General features: G+C 37.8%; 3 protein-coding genes across 4 annotated transcripts; 2 read left to right on the top strand and 1 right to left on the bottom strand.

Annotated features, from left to right (window-relative positions):
- Positions 1-99: 99 nt before the first annotated feature.
- Positions 100-2,919, bottom strand: LOC18018763. Its single transcript, XM_006399699.2, has 4 exons — positions 2,419-2,919; positions 1,613-1,925; positions 537-1,067; positions 100-440 (listed from the first exon to the last, which is right to left on the bottom strand). The coding sequence occupies exons 1-4, from the start codon at positions 2,886-2,888 to the stop codon at positions 345-347; spliced, it is 1,410 nt and encodes a 469-aa protein (XP_006399762.2). The 5' UTR covers positions 2,889-2,919; the 3' UTR covers positions 100-344.
- A 2,187-nt stretch (positions 2,920-5,106) lies between these two features.
- On the top strand, positions 5,107-8,564 carry LOC18018762 (zinc finger CCCH domain-containing protein 55). Of its 2 annotated transcripts, none has more exons than XM_024156034.1 (8): positions 5,107-6,280; positions 6,495-6,674; positions 6,848-7,027; positions 7,118-7,221; positions 7,326-7,568; positions 7,677-7,977; positions 8,056-8,106; positions 8,205-8,564. In XM_024156034.1, exons 1-6 carry the CDS (start codon positions 5,316-5,318, stop codon positions 7,949-7,951), a joined length of 1,947 nt encoding a protein of 648 aa, XP_024011802.1. In that variant the 5' UTR covers positions 5,107-5,315; the 3' UTR covers positions 7,952-7,977; positions 8,056-8,106; positions 8,205-8,564. The 2 variants fall into 2 exon arrangements, with proteins under 2 accessions (XP_024011802.1, XP_006399761.1); XM_006399698.2 differs by having other exon boundaries at positions 5,316-6,280; positions 7,674-7,977.
- A 724-nt stretch (positions 8,565-9,288) lies between these two features.
- On the top strand, positions 9,289-15,008 carry LOC18018761. The gene is made up of 11 exons (XM_006399697.2): positions 9,289-11,535; positions 11,660-11,899; positions 12,144-12,273; positions 12,677-12,829; positions 12,961-13,205; positions 13,292-13,361; positions 13,486-13,692; positions 13,843-14,072; positions 14,283-14,361; positions 14,489-14,626; positions 14,725-15,008. The coding sequence occupies exons 1-11, from the start codon at positions 9,578-9,580 to the stop codon at positions 14,923-14,925; spliced, it is 3,651 nt and encodes a 1,216-aa protein (XP_006399760.1). The 5' UTR covers positions 9,289-9,577; the 3' UTR covers positions 14,926-15,008.
- The last annotated feature ends 623 nt before the right edge of the window (positions 15,009-15,631 follow it).

Genomic DNA, 15,631 nt, shown 5'->3' with positions numbered 1-15,631 from the left:
AATTTTTCGAATATTAATTTATTGAGGTTTTACTGTAGTAGAAACTTGAAAATAATTATTATATTTTTGCTAAAATATCAAATCTCTATTAACCGTGACAACTGACAATATATAGTCTTTCATAATAACATCCTTTAATAAACCACACAGTATCACCACAACAGACAGGACAAACAAGTCTTTCCTAATAATATTCCCAACAAATTTTCTTGTTGAGATAATATTACTGGACAATAATATATCAGATTACTTGGAGACATAATTAGCTTAGTTGTTGAACGTACACCGGCTTAGAACTTAATTGAACAATTACAATTAACTAATATTTATGCTCTCCATTTATCTTACGCAATGATTTCGTCTCTCCTACAATCTCGAAGTCTTATGTTTGCAACATCTGCACCTTCATATTCCACGTCGCAACATTCCACTTTTCTTCCCTGAAAAACAGGACAATTTATAAAACAATATTAATTGAGATTATAAAATGGTTTCTAGTGTAAAACTCAAATGCCCATGAGATATGATGAACGAACCTGTTTGGGAGTTTTGGGAGAGAAGACTCGGATAGAAGCGAGAGGATCCGCAGAAATAGTACCAGAGAAGTAACAAGAATTCATGTTTCTAGGAAACTTCCTTGTGTAAGAAGTAACAATTTCTTCGTTCTCTTGTTCACTTGAATCAAAGAAGAACCAGTGAGGAGCTTCACATGGATCTCGAGAAACCGGTCTCGTGTTAAACATGTAAAACGGAGGCCGTCCTCGGAGCCAAGGACGGAATGTCTCGATGGGACGCTTCAAGTAGCTGCGTGGGAATATCCTCTCATAGACATGAGCAGAGTATCCCCACGAGACCGAGAAAGTCCAATGTCTGGCTCTGACGTGGCAAATCGACTGTTGTAGCATCCGTGATTGGTCCACGTTGACCGCTTTCATTATATGAAGGACTGAGCCATTACGGTCCATGCCCGGGAAAAGTGGTGCGACGACCCCTAAATGGTGGAAGCTGACAAGAGGAGCATTTGAATGGGACGAGAGAAAGCCCGATACGTCACCGCGCAGATCCATCTGTCGCATGTAACCAAATACTTAATGTGTTATACAATTTCTTGCGTAACCTATGTTTATCTTCTTTGTATGGTTTCAAATTTATTGGATGTATCGGGAAGGACGTTAACGTGTGATACAATTCGAAGCTTGAATATTTATCAAGATAATTCCAAGGTAGAAAAATTAGTTTCCTTCTAAAACTCCAATCTCAGATTACACTGGCCTTAACCATCCAATCGTGGTTAAAAATTTTGTTATGGGTTGGTAATTTTCTGCATGAATACAATTAATTAGATAATTCATATATAAATTTTAGTGTTCTATAATTTCTTTATTTTAATTTATATTTTTTTATAATTCGTAATCCTAGAATTAATAGTTAAAAAAAAAAATCAAATCACTCTACTGGCGAAAATAACACATTTCTTTAGTTTCCTCATTAAAATGTTTTCCAGTTCTTCTACGTCTATTGAATTTAATTAGCTTTTTGTTAGCTTCCATGAACATGTGAATCCTAGGATATGAGTCATATGACACATGAACAAAATAGTTGGTATACATACCTGATGAAATCCTTTCTCGAGGCTAAGATCAACGCCGAAATCAGCCAAGCAAAGACTCTGTAAGTGATCAACTCCCCAAATGAAATGGTACCTCTCAACACATTCATCTAACTTTGCCACCAAAGCCTCCACTAACGGATAACTTAGGGCATATCCTCCTCCTCCGAATGCCATATCAAACGAGATGTAAAAATTTGATTTTATCGTCTCCGAAAACATTCCGATGTAATGTTTTTTCGTGTGGTCGTATTTTGACAACACATCCACTATGTTGTCTACAAAGAAAAGAGTATCATCATCACCTGTCAGATACCTGTTTATTTTGGACAAGATCTAAGTTAGAGCACAAATTTCTGTAATACCATTCACAAACATATATTTTTATTACTAATAAGAATAAGGACGAAAGAAACTTGTGGACAGTCATCCGATAAAATCATGATTAATTATCTTTTTTTTTTTTTTAACAAAAGTTGTAGGTAAAGGGAGAAGAGAGAATTGATGAAATTGAGATGTAAGAAATGAAAAGTTCAAATTTATTGACTACTTATTGGAATATGTTCATATAATAATTTAAATTTAAATTTGGTAGCATTTATAGGTCAGTAATTTCAAATTATATTTTTGTGTAAATCATAAAACAACATTATCTCAAAATTGCTATGTGATATATAGAAATTGTTTCACAAAATAATTGTAACATAAATTACAATTTTTTCGTGAAATCATTTGTGTGTATATATATATATATATATAACATACCATATCTCAGTTTGATACAATGATCTAACTAGTACATAACATACCATCTCACACCATCATCTTGTTTGAGCCTGTAATTCTCGAGAATGGATCTATAGATCCGAGTATGAATTGGGTTTGGTAGCTTCGGGTAGATTCTCAGTTTCTTGAGGTCTTCGTTGACTTGATACGGCGGGAAGGTCGGAGACCAAGGCATGAACTCTTTCGACGGCTCCACGTCCAAGAAGATGTTGCCACGTGTCAAGTTTGGTCTCCACCATGATTCTACGTAAATTCTTCGATCCTGCCACGTACGTGAGCTCCCGACCAAAACGAACATCAAATGGCTCAAGTTTGTCTCCGTCTCCTTTGGCTGCAAGAGCCGCTCTTGACATTTTACGGTGAATATGTTACTATCGAAAGATCGTGAACTGATGTAGGTTTGGTTGAAGACGAGAATGAAGAAGATTGCGACCACGCCTAAGATCAAGAGATACTTGCATAAGATGTTTTTGTGGTAAATTTGAGACGGCATTGTATTATACAGAATAGTAAGATCGAGATTTCAGATGGAAAAAAGTGATGAGAGATATTTAATGAAGGCTAGGAGAAGAGGTTTTGGGTTGTTTGTCCAAAGAAACTACTTTTGATTAAATGATACCATAACAGATAAGTTTTGGAGTCTTTAGTTTGAAAGCCATATAAATAATAATTATACTTTTTTCTTAAACCCGATAAATAATGGGTTGTCCAAATCTATACTATACTAATTCCTATATCTATAGAGTTTCAGATATATCATTTAAAACATCTATAATGTTCAAGAGAAAACCACAGTGATATATGGTGCCGAGTCGTTTACCGAATATCATCACCTCCAAACCACAATCCCTTAGTTATAAACTTATAATGTCTCTACTTTGATTGGTAAAATAGGATGGTACTTTAATTTACCGGTTTAGTTTTGCCCATATGTGTTTTAGACTAGTAGTTTTGGGTCACGAGTCAATGTGACGATGTATAGCCCTCTAAGTATATTCAACTTTATTATAGACGTGACTAATTGGAAACTTCTAATGTTTCTTCTTCACTTGTCAAACATTAAAACAATCTTGATTCAAAAAGGGAAATTATGTGGGGACTAACTATAAAAATATAATAATTCGTGAAGTAATCGATTTCATAGGGAAATATATAGTCAATTCTATTATTAATTATGGTATGTGATTACAATCCAAACATACACTGTATGTACATAGCTGTACCAACGAATACATAACCAACTATATGACATACGAGGTACATAGCTGAAAAATGCAACTTTCTTTTTGGCCAAAATGCAATCGTGTTGTTTGCCGATAGAAATATTTCCAAAATTTTGAACGCTAAAATGAGATTTTATAGTTTTCTTGCTCAACACAGTTTCATGATATTTTCAGTCATCACTGATATCTTCGAAATTTGGTGACAACCCTCGATTTTGTACTTTTTCCACAACCCTGACCAACTTATTATGCCAGCTAAGTAAAAAACAATTCAAGCAATAGTTTAAAGGATAAACACTAATTCGAAAGGTCCTCAAAACATAAAAATGAGGTTGAAAATTCTCCGACACAATTGTTGTTACTGTTGCTATTGCCAAAATTTCTCAAAACCACTCTAAAAAGGTCCCCGCGGGAAGGACCTATATAAGTATAACAGAAACCGGTTTGACTCCAAAAGACACGCACCACATGGAAAACATCGGTGACAAAACGCAACACTAATCATTTTCTTGTTCCGATAATCACGACCGTCCAATTATTTCACATCACAAAGACTTTCTCAAACTAATAATGCATACCAAAAAACAAAAACAAAACGTTAGGAAGCAGTGATAGAAAAAAGAAATAAATCGGTGCTCGTGATTCCTTAAAAGAGAGAAGAAAAGAGATTGACCTCACGCGCGCGCGTGAAACACAATGGCCTGTGAAAAGAAAAAAAAAAGTCTGTCTTAAAAGTTGGCATCCACACGCGCTCTCTCTATCTATCTGACACTGATTTAACAGTACCTGTAGATTTTATCATAATCTAAAAAATCTTTTCTTTTCGTAATAATTTTTCCCTTTTTACCTCTTAAAAAGAATATATTTCCATCGTTGAAAAAAGGCAACAAAATTTTCTTTCTGAAGTGCTAGCATTAAAAATAAATTATTAAATTAATTAATGAAATTAGGGAATACAACTATACAAGAACAAGTACCCAAAAAAACTTTTCCCAATATTAATTTCCTTATTTGCATTAAATAGAATATACGGGTAAGATGTTTGGCTTTCCTTATAGGACAAAACGAGAATAGAATATTGACTGTATTCTGGGGTGTATTACTACGAGTTAAATAATATGGTTTTCTGCTCGACAGCAAATTATTTGTTTATTGATTTTGATCTAGAAGACACTTCAAAATAATATCCGACCTAGTTGGAAAAAGTCCATTACTCGTCAAACCTATATTTACAGAGATCTTTATATGCGAAAAACAATCCATATTTTACTAAACACAGTCTGTATAGATTAAGCAAGAGCATCAAAAATTTCCGTAAAAATAATAATACAAATTTTGATTTAAGGAATTACAGTTTCCAAGAAAGTTGAATAAAAATTAAAAGCAGAACATTTCCCCAAGTGGTCTTACCAGTAGGAGAGAGCACCAACTGGAGCGATAAAGATAGGAGTGAGTGAGGAAGTGAGATTCAAAAAAACCAAAAAAAAAAACAAAAAAAAACCAGAAAAAAAAACACACAAAGAAATCAAACCAGAAGCGAGCAAAGAGGAGGGAGGATTTCCCTCTTCTTATCTACTTAATCCCCGCTCAGAAATTTTCAAGTTTAGCTTCAAAATCCTTAATCTTTCTCTTCTCCTTCTCTGTTTCGAAACCCTAAATCAACCTCCAAAGTTGATTACTTTACTGTTGGGGAAGCCATGGATTCCGGCGACCCGACAGCCTTGCTTTTAACGAAAATCAGAAGCTTGGAGCCAGATTACGCTCCTAAGATCATCGGATATCTTCTTTTACAGGATTTCGAGGAGAAAGACTTGATGCATCTGGCTCTTGGACCTGAATCACTCCTTCAATCCGTTATTCTGAAAGTGAAAAGTCAGTTGGGACTTTCTTCACCTTCTACTCCGCCGTCTCCTTCTCCGTTGAACCCTATTTCCCGACCACCCATTAACGGAAGAGGAGTAAGCTCTCACTCTAATGGGTTCGTGGATTTCCGTAGAAAGTCCCCATCTTCTCCTTCTACCACCTCTCCTTGGTCTCTCAACACTGTGAACCCTAACAATGGGAGCAACGCCAACATTTCCCCCAAAAACACACCTTTGCTTTCGCTCGACGGTGCTCGTACTACACCGATCTCGAAACCCTTGAGCTCTCATCAAAGCAACGGACTTTCTGCTGCAGATGCTGGTGCTGACGCTGCTGATTTACTGGATGATCAGCAGCTAAGTGATTACCTTTCATTTCTAGACGATTCCTGTTCCAAAACCGAGGATGTTGTAGATTCCAGGATTCCTTTGGACTACGATGGCGAGACCCATCTGCACCACAGGAGGAGTTTCTCGGCAGATGCGTCTTTTGGGTACGGAGAGGATGGATTTGGTGCTGGATGCAAACCTTGTGTTTATTTTAGTCGAGGGTTGTGCAAGAACGGAGAAGGCTGCAAGTTTGTCCACGGAGGATATCCGGATAACGTTGATGGTAATGGCATTGTCGCTGATTCGCCTACGAAAATTGAAAACTTTGTCAGGCAGCGCGAGGAGCTGATGAGGTTGAAAATAGCTTACCAGCACCAGAGGCTTGCTTCTCAAATCCTTGGCAGGGCTCCCCAGTTGCCAATGCCATACGAGAAGAGAATGGATTTTCTCTTGCATCAGCATGCTCATAGGTAACTATCCCGATTAGTTTGCTTTTAGTAATTGTCCGAATTGGTCTTGCTATTGTTAGAAGTAATCGAATTTAGTTCTGCCTTGGCTTTCTTTCGGGTAGCCCTTGTTTGTTTTATCAGCAATTTTCTAGCTTTTGTTGCAGTGGATGCAACTTTGGTTGTCATTTTGTTAGTTCCTTCAAGTGTAAAGCTTTGTGCTTTCTCCTCAATGCAGAGATGGTGGACTACCTTTTGGTGATGAAAGATATTGGAGCAGCAGCCCAGGACGGCTTGAGAGGATGGAACTAATGGCAATGCATTTTGGTGATCAGTCTAGCTCGGCATCTAGACAGATTTACTTGACATTCCCAGCTGACAGCACGTTTAAGGATGAGGACGTTGCAACTTATTTCAGGTATTTCTAGACTACAATCTCTGTCAAACAAATTTTGGATAAAGATAATGTTTCTTGTAGATTTTTTTGGAAGAATGTTTTGAAAAATCAGTTCTTTGGTTGATTGATGTCTGATAATTCACGGATGCGGCTTTTTGAGAAAATAACCTTATTGATTTGTTTTCTTTATGAAGCCTTTTCGGTACAGTGCAAGATGTGCGGATCCCATACCAGCAGAAGCGTATGTTTGGCTTTGTTTCATTTGCCCATCCTGAGGCTGTGAAGGTTGTACTAGCTAGAGGAAACCCCCACTTCATTTGCGACTCACGTGTACTTGTCAAACCTTACAAAGAAAAAGGCAAAGTGTTGGACAAGTATGGTGCCTATTTTTTCTTCCCTTGAATTATTGTTCTAGTCTTTCTTCTTTGGGTTTCAGTGTGTCATTGTAAATGATATGATAACAGGAAGCAGCAGCATTTGCTACAACAGCAGATTGAGCGTGGAGTTTACTCCCCATGTTCCAGTCCATCTGGGATTGATCCTAGAGAACAGTCTGATTTCCATGTTGGTGAGTATTCTTGTTTATTTATTTTTAGAGACCAGTTTAGGCGTCTCTAGGTGTTAACTTCCTGCACTTTCTGTCAACTAACTTGCTTTGTTTCTATGTGGTAGGTTCGAAGATGTTCTATGAGAGGCGGGAGATGATGAGAAGGAAAATGGAGCAGGCTGATCTGCAGAGGGCTATTGAAATTGAAAGAAGACGCTTCATTAATTTGCAGCTTCCTGAGTTCAAGAACAGTGTAGTGCCTAATCATCACCGTAGCTTTTCTGTGGGGTCTCCTGGTTATTTTTCATCTGCCAGCAACCAAAGCCCTGATTTTCAATCTGAACTCACTGGTGCCGATGCTTTAGAAGGTTAGTGAAGTGAAGAATGCTGGTTTTGAATGTAGAGAGGCTAATATCTTTGCCGGTCATTTGTTATTTCAGTCTCATTAATGTTGTTGCTTCGTTCTGTGGCAGTAGTTGATGACACCTCAGAGCTGCATCCTTACTCGGCAATCAATAACAATAATTACTCAAATGGTGCAAAAGAAGGGACCAACAAGAGCGAAACGCTTGAACCCGACACCGGAAGCACTATAGAGCTTGTGCTGCCTAGTAACCTCTTCCCTTCAGCAACATCTACCGATGATCACGAAACCGATGATTCTGCTGAAACTAATGCAAAAACTGGAGTCTCCTCTACTAATGGAAATGACCATGAACCACCAGCCACCACCAGTAACCTGATGCAGTAGGCTATTTCACCTCATAAATGCCAAGGGTTAGTGTACTCTCTGATCTCTTCTCCTATGTTATCTTAAGTTATATATGGATAACAAACCTTTAACTTTGGACTCAGGTTTTTTTTTCTTATGGATAAGATGAGGCTACCGAAGTGTATGTAATAAAGGTAAACATAATTTTTATAGATAGTAAGTAGCCGTGAATAAATTCATAATGTGTTAATGTTGATGTTCATAACTTTTTCTTGGTTTTGGATTTGTGCAGATAAAGTAAAAAAGCATACACAAGGAAGTAGGATGATGTATATGTATAGCTAAGTTATATATATATGGAGAACAGAAAGAAGGTAGGAGAGATGATAATGTCGTATGAAGATCGAAAGTTTCCTCAGGTGATACTATCTATACTACTAACAAGTGGATGCGTAAGATATACTTTAAAAAAGACAGAGACGAATCTATATCGTAACTTTCTTTTGGTGCTTTTATTTCTCTTTTGCTTCTTGTACTCGATTGCTCATGTGGTTGTTCCGGTTTGTGTGGGTAATAAACCACAAGAGTCTATGATGTACCAAGAAGAATAGAAATTTCTGTAACATTATATATATTAAGCCGTTTTAGAGTATGACGGGTCCTCCTGTGCATCCCGATTATGAAGTCTTAGCTTTAGAGAATCTCATTCACTTTGGACTCTTGTTTTATACATACAACAACAGTTGGAACTTGGAACCATGTCTTTCATGTTTAGTGATCTTTCATAGCTCAAGTTTACTATATGACCAGGTTTGGAGATCCAAAATACTCAATGGCACACCAACAAAAGCCACACTAACCACATTAGATATTGATTTAACAAACTATGTTAAATACGCAGAAAAACATGTTTAGAAAACCACCGAAGACTTATGTAATTGACATGCAGCAAATGAAGACAGAATACATTTAATGCAATGCAATACGGTGCATATATGTACACATTTTACAGGTCTCAAATGCAAGTAAATCAAAATAACTTTTGACACTGAATGTAACGAACCATACATTACAACTTTGCAACTAGATTTGATAAAACCTATAATCTAGGAGAACAGATGTCCCGTGACAAGTCCTTATACAAAAACCATGTGTAAAGTATAGAAATTGGTTCTTTTTTTTTTTGGGTTGAATCAGAGGAAAAGGGTGGGTGAGATTTAAGAGAACCATGTGGTATGGTTTTGGTAATCTAATGGTTTAGGTCCTTGAAGGAACTCTTTGGAAAGTGAGGAAAAAAAAATGCAAGTAAAATAGACATGAAATTATTAATTTTTCCTTGTTACATTCTTGTGTTGCGTAACAACCATGGATGATGACCCAATTTCAATTCAATCAGAAATTATTTTGAAATTTTCTTGAATTCTTTTTTTCTTCTTCAAAAGTTATTCTTTTGATCGATCCACCCTGAAAGTTTCAACATTTCCATCTCAAATCGTCTTCTTGCCAAAATCCAACTTCAATATTCGCTTTCCGTTTTCCGATTAGACGACTTTCTATCTATCTCCCATGTCGCCGGCTATTCTGGTAGATACCTGACACCTCTCTTCTTCTCCCTTACTTCTCCTTGACGATTTTTCGTTTTTCATCTGATCGAATCTATCAACAATGAACAACTTCGGCGACTTGAATCCCGCCTTCTCCGGTACGGGTCGAACCAGCAATAACCCTGATCCGAGTTTCAATTCAGCGCCGTTTTCCCGGTCTTCTTCTGGGCTCTCTAAGCCGAGATTCTCTAAGGTCAGAAGGCAAGTGAAGCCTCAGAACTTGATGAAGCCCTCAGTGACTTCAGATTCCTTACCGGGTCAGGGTTTCAACCCGTTTCATTACCGCGGGTCTTTTGATCCACTTCCGGGTGAGACCGGATTCGGTCGGAGCAGCAATGAGGGTTTTGTATTTGGATCAAAAAAAGATGGTTCTTGTGACGAAGTTGGGAAAAGTGTAATGGAGGAGTTGGGAAAGTTGAAGATTGAGGGTGAAGATGGTTACAAGAAGAGTTTTAGCTCTGATGTGCATTTAGCTTCGAGTCTTCCTGGAGATATGCAGAATCTAAATATCAAGGATTCTCATTCCAGCTTTAGTTTCGGTGCTAATGCGAGGAGAAACGTGGAAGATGAGCTTCCATCTCTGTTGAGTAATAAACTAAAGTTTGATACCAGCAAGTCTAGCTCCGGTTCTTCTTCTTTTTCTTCGTGGAGTGAAGGACATGTGATCCAGGAAAGTATAAAGAAGTTGAATATTTCAGAGAGTGTGATCCATCAACAAAGTAATAATGTCAAAGCCAAAGGAAAACCCGAGTCCCTAGATTATGTTGGGGAGAAGATACTATCTGATGAATTGTGTCGAAAGCTAAGCGTTGGAAGTATAGCTACTGATGGGATCACCGTAGGGCATGCATCAGCTGATAACCTACCATCAGGTTCACATCAGGGAAGTATGAATGAGAAGAAAGTTCATGATTTAAACAGTTCATGTCCGATGAATTATAGTTTTGTAGGGACAGAGCCAAGTGAGCGTCCGAATCCGAGAAATGTTCATGATGTGACCTCTACAGTAAATACTTCCGGGTTTAATTTTTCGAGTAATCAAGACAATGGGGGAAATATTTCTATGGAGTTCAAGACCCCGAGTTCGAAAGTAAACCCATTTTCTAGCTTGGACCAGAAATTGGGGTTCGGCGCAAAGAAGGACAATGTTGGTGCCACGAGAGCGAGAAGAAAAGGTGGTAAACAGCCTGTGAAAGTGCAGCTAAATATTGGACATGAATTTGCTTTTGTAGAAAGTGCGTCTCCACATGGAAGCAATGAGGCTACTGAGTCTTATTCACCGATGGATGTATCTCCATATGAGGAGACAGCAGATTACAGAGACTTTTCTGCTACATCACATCAGTTTACGAATCCTGACAAAAGCCATCTCTCATCTGATATACCGCCTGCTGCTCCAAATGATGTGTTTGATGCAGACCTAGTTGCTGCAACTGAACGGATGGAAATAAACGAGGAGGATGAAGTTAATAACTATCAAGCTAAGGAGCTTAATACTGGTAAATGTGCTGATCATGAAGACCTTGCTGAAGATTCTGTATCTGGGGCTGAAACTGAAAGTTTTAAATCAGCAGCGGAAGAGATGGAAACTAGTAGCGAAACTTTCGCCACAGCTTCAGAAAGTGAGGTTACTTCAAGGTTTAAGTCTGATAGGCAAGAAAATGACGACCATTCCCTTTTTAATTCAAATGGTGCTAGCTCCAGCTTTACCTTTTCTGCTTCATCGTTTTCGGGAGTGCACGGGCAACTGTCAACTTCAAAGCGTATCAACAGAAAGAAAAATCCAGTTAAAATTGGGCAGGATCCATATATCTTAATTCCAAATGCTTCAGCATTAAAATCTTCACAACATTCGCCGTTAACTGGTGTTCAGTCACACCTGTCCACCGGGAAACCCAGTGAAAGGGATCCGCTCACTCGTCTACACAAGCCTATTAATAATCCTGTGATGGACAAAGCACGAGACGAAAAAGACGTATCTAATGCATCGCAAGAAGCATGTGAAAAGTGGCGACTAAGGTTCTTTAGAAATCAGCTATTTCATGCCCATTTTATTATTCTACTCATCGTGTTCTGATTATCTAGTTGTTAACGTTTCTGTCTTTATATTTACTGAACATTTTTTTGAATGCCTTTTCTCCAGAGGAAACAATGCTTACAAAAATGGAGATCTTTCCAAAGCTGAGGAATCTTACACTCAAGGGATAGATGCAGTGCCTAAAATCGAGACTTCTAGAAACTGTCTCAGGGCACTGATGCTTTGCTATAGCAACCGTGCTGCAACACGCATGGCCCTTGGAAGAATGAGAGAAGCAATAGCAGATTGTACGATGGCTTCTTCAATAGACTCCAACTTCCTTAAAGTTCAAGTCAGAGCTGGAAAGTAAAAATCGACCCTCCTTAAAACGTTTTATACTTTCTAATGAGCCTAGATAATATATTTTTGGTTAGTTTTTGATACGAAAGCTTGAACTGGGAAATGAGTGATGTGATATTTTCTTTTTATGCTTCAAGCTCGAGCTGCCTGGGTTACCTTGCTAGTCCATGCTCGTCTTTAGTTAGCAATTATAAATTGTATCTTTTAATTTATGATGTCTTATTGGCTGATTTGGGAGTTTTCTTGGTAGTTGTTATCTTTCACTTGGGGAGATTGAAGATGCGTCCATGTATTTTAAAAAATGCTTGCAATCTGGAAGTGACATCTGTGTGGACCGCAAAATTATTGTAGAGGCTTCTGAAGGTCTACAAAAGGCACAGGTAGAGTTCTCTCTTCTTTTCAAGGGACGCTATGTTCTTTGTAAATGGTTGTATCTTATGGATCTTAGCATATGATAGCAGGACACATGTCACACACTTATTTCTCCCAAGAACTGGATATTATAATTTGTATTAGTTGATTTAGGATCTGGACTGAACTGCACTAATAGCATGGCTAATGATTTCATTGAGATGCGTGGCAATAAAATTACTTAATGCTCTGGTGTTTGAGTTGTTTCTTGTTATATGATGGAGTTGACCATCCTTTAATCGCTTGGCAGAATTTGATATCTGTCCAGAATCTCGTTTCTTTAGTATGACATCCAGTTAATATTTTAAATAGGGGACTTACATTTACCCATTCTTTTTTTTTTGACCGATCAATATTGTTTTTGTCTTGCAGAGAGTTTCGGAATGCATGCATGAAGCTGGCTGCCGTTTGCAACTTAGGACATCAACTGATGTTGAGAAAGCTTTGGAAGTATTGGAAGAATCTCTATTGATAAGTCCATACTCTGAAAACTTACTCACCATGAAGGGAGAGGCGCTTTTGATGGTATGTTTCACTCATATTCAAATATCAATTGAAATGTTCATTTTTAACCCTTCAGATAACTGTGAGTAGGAAATCAAAAACTTTATACAGGAACAGATTAAGAAACCTGCTCTCTGTTTATTTGGTTACAGCTTGAGAAGTATGAAGCATCAATAAAGCTTTGTGAGCAGACAGTTGATTTGGCTGGAAAGAATTCTCTTCCCGTAGACGCTAATAAACTTTTGTCCAAGCCAGATTCTCATGACATTCCCAAGGATATAAACTTTAGAGTTTGGCGGTGTCGTCTCATGCTTAAAACATATTTCCTTATGGGAAAGCTTGAGGAGGCGATATCTTCTCTAGAGAAGCAAGAGCAATTACTATCTGCTACAAAAAGGTGATTCAGATTTACTCCTTTTACGTTTATTTTTGACAGATGAGGTTAAATCTAACAAGTCTCTCTTGTCTGTCTTTCTGATACAGAGATGGCAACAAACCACTTGAGTCCTTCATCCCATTGGCTGCTACTATACGTGAGCTGTTACGCCTTAAGGTATTTCCTGCCTCTGCTACAGCTATAGCTCTGAATTGGCACTTCCTTTTCAGAATCCAACTTTACAGATTAATTCTGCTATTTACTCACTTTTTCTACCGTTTTGATATTCCACCAAATCCAGTCGGCAGGGAATGAAGCCTTTCAGTCTGGACGACACACTGAAGCAGTTGAACATTACACAGCAGCCTTGTCTTGCAATGTGGAATCACGTTTTTTTACAGCTGTGTGTTTTTGTAATCGTGCTGCGGCATATAAGGCCCTAGGTCAATTTTCAGACGCTATTGCAGACTGCAGTCTTGCTATTGCTCTTGACCAAAATTACTCAAAGGTTTCTTCCCTTGAACATTTTGCCACTGTTCCCATGTGTGTATGGTTATATGCTTACAGAAAGATTTGGCAGCGATTCTCTTATGAAATAAGGCCTGCAAAAGTACTCCATTACATGACTGAATTTGTTAACTTTTTCTTTATTTTTCAGGCTATTTCTAGACGGGCCACGTTGTTCGAGATGATTAGGGATTATGGACAGGCTGCCAGTGATATGCATAAATATGTTAATAGTCTAACCAAGCAAATGGAAGAGAAGACCTCCGGAGTTCACGACAGATTCACTAATTTGGCCAATGACATAAGACAAGCTCGTATACGACTTTCTGAACTGGAAGAGAAATCAAGGAAAGAAACTTCTTTGGATATGTACCTCGTCTTGTAAGTAGACTATCCTGCTAATTTAATTTCTATTCCACCAACATCATCCGCGGAAATTAGAAACTACCTTAGGGAATCCATGAATCTGTTTTTCCTTTGTCATACCGCTTTTGCGGTTGAAATAATGTTCTTGGAGGAAGAACCTAGTGGTACTGAGATAAATAGTGTGTCAACGCTTTGCTAATTAGAATGGAATCTACTTTGTGGCAGGGGTTTAGTGCCTTCATGCTCGGCTTCAGATATCAGAAAGGCATATAGGAAGGCCGCACTCAAACATCATCCGGACAAGGTATTTCATTATGCTGAAGCTGTTTACTTTGCCATGCTTGCGGATTCAGCTAAAACTGATTCGAATGTGGAAAGCAAAGAGTTGCAGACTATAATAAGTGCTTAAAATTATTTTGAACTTGTTTAAGGCTGGTCAGTCTTTGACAAGAAACGAGACTAAAGATGAGAGACTATGGAAGGAGATAGGAGAAGAAGTGCGCAGAGATACCGATAAATTATTTAAAATGATCGGTGAAGCGTATGCTGTGCTTTCAGACCCTACAAAGGTAAAACATCTTAACCGATAACACTTCCTCATCTCTGTTTTCATTTTCTCGTCTTGGAATCAAGAAATGTGATTTCTATGTCCTGGTGCTTTTTGCAGCGTTCGCAATATGATCTTGAAGAAGAGATGAATAATGCACAAAGGAGACGTGAGGGAAGCAGCACATCTGGAGCAGAGGCAGATGTTAATTATCCATTCAATAGCAGTAGACGAAACTGGAGGGAAGGATGGAGTTCACGTAGGGACACATCAGCTCCGAGGTGGTTTGACCCAAACCGATCAAACAGATACCCGTTGTGACAGTGAAGCATCTCGAAGATATCTTTTTACCAAATTCCTCACCAGAAAATGTTTGAGGCTTCCTGCAAATACTCAGGCTGATACCGCGTGGACAAAAATTATCAAATGCTCAGATTCTTGGAGAATATAAGACACATCACACGATAATCATGGAAAGACTTGAGATGCAGAAAATTTACTCAGGTAATGGAGAAAAACAAGGAATCTCTATTGTATAATCGTTTTTGTTTGTGAGGTAGAGAGATTTCTCCATTGTTCTCCACATGGCCGTGCGTACTGAAGACGTAAATAAAGAAACATTCGCTCAGTCAATTTGTATGTAAATGTTTGAAATCAAATTTGAAAATATATTATTATGTACGATTTATGCTAAGTTTCTCTAAAAAAAAAAAAGTCATGGATTGTATAAGCTGTAAGAGATTCGTTAAATATAATCATGCAGTAAAGTATTTCCGTGATCTATTGAAAAATTGCCGTGTGTTTTATTTTTTTGGTCACGATCTCTACTGTATTATGTCAAAAACCTCTAAGATATGCAGATTACCCAATGATTTAACATAGTCAAACTATATATAGCGAAAAGAAGATATAATGTCGTCCATAACTTGTATAATTACTAAAAAAAAATCTGTCCAATTAATTTTTTTTTTTTTGAAATCGTTGTCGTTTTCCTCAACCAATTTTCTCGGAACTAATTTTTCCAATT

Source organism: Eutrema salsugineum, unplaced genomic scaffold (assembly GCF_000478725.1).
Source record: "Eutrema salsugineum unplaced genomic scaffold, Eutsalg1_0 scaffold_2, whole genome shotgun sequence".
Taxonomy (NCBI): Eukaryota; Viridiplantae; Streptophyta; class Magnoliopsida; order Brassicales; family Brassicaceae; genus Eutrema; species Eutrema salsugineum.
The sequence above is the reverse complement of the archived record's forward strand: the minus strand, read 5'-3'. Positions and strand labels throughout refer to the sequence as shown.

Coding starts and splice junctions, on each gene's coding strand:
- LOC18018763 (XM_006399699.2), bottom strand. CDS start 2,888: ATGCCGTCTCAAATTTACCACAAAAACATCTTATGCAAGTATCTCTTG. Junction 1,068..1,612: donor TCGAGAAAGGATTTCATCAG/GTATGTATACCA, acceptor TACATGCGACAG/ATGGATCTGCGCGGTGACGT. Junction 441..536: donor CTCCCAAAACTCCCAAACAG/GTTCGTTCATCA, acceptor CCTGTTTTTCAG/GGAAGAAAAGTGGAATGTTG.
- LOC18018762 (XM_006399698.2), top strand. CDS start 5,316: ATGGATTCCGGCGACCCGACAGCCTTGCTTTTAACGAAAATCAGAAGC. Junction 6,281..6,494: donor TTGCATCAGCATGCTCATAG/GTAACTATCCCG, acceptor TCCTCAATGCAG/AGATGGTGGACTACCTTTTG. Junction 6,675..6,847: donor GACGTTGCAACTTATTTCAG/GTATTTCTAGAC, acceptor TTCTTTATGAAG/CCTTTTCGGTACAGTGCAAG.
- LOC18018761 (XM_006399697.2), top strand. CDS start 9,578: ATGAACAACTTCGGCGACTTGAATCCCGCCTTCTCCGGTACGGGTCGA. Junction 13,206..13,291: donor TTACTATCTGCTACAAAAAG/GTGATTCAGATT, acceptor TTTCTGATACAG/AGATGGCAACAAACCACTTG. Junction 13,693..13,842: donor TTGACCAAAATTACTCAAAG/GTTTCTTCCCTT, acceptor TTTATTTTTCAG/GCTATTTCTAGACGGGCCAC.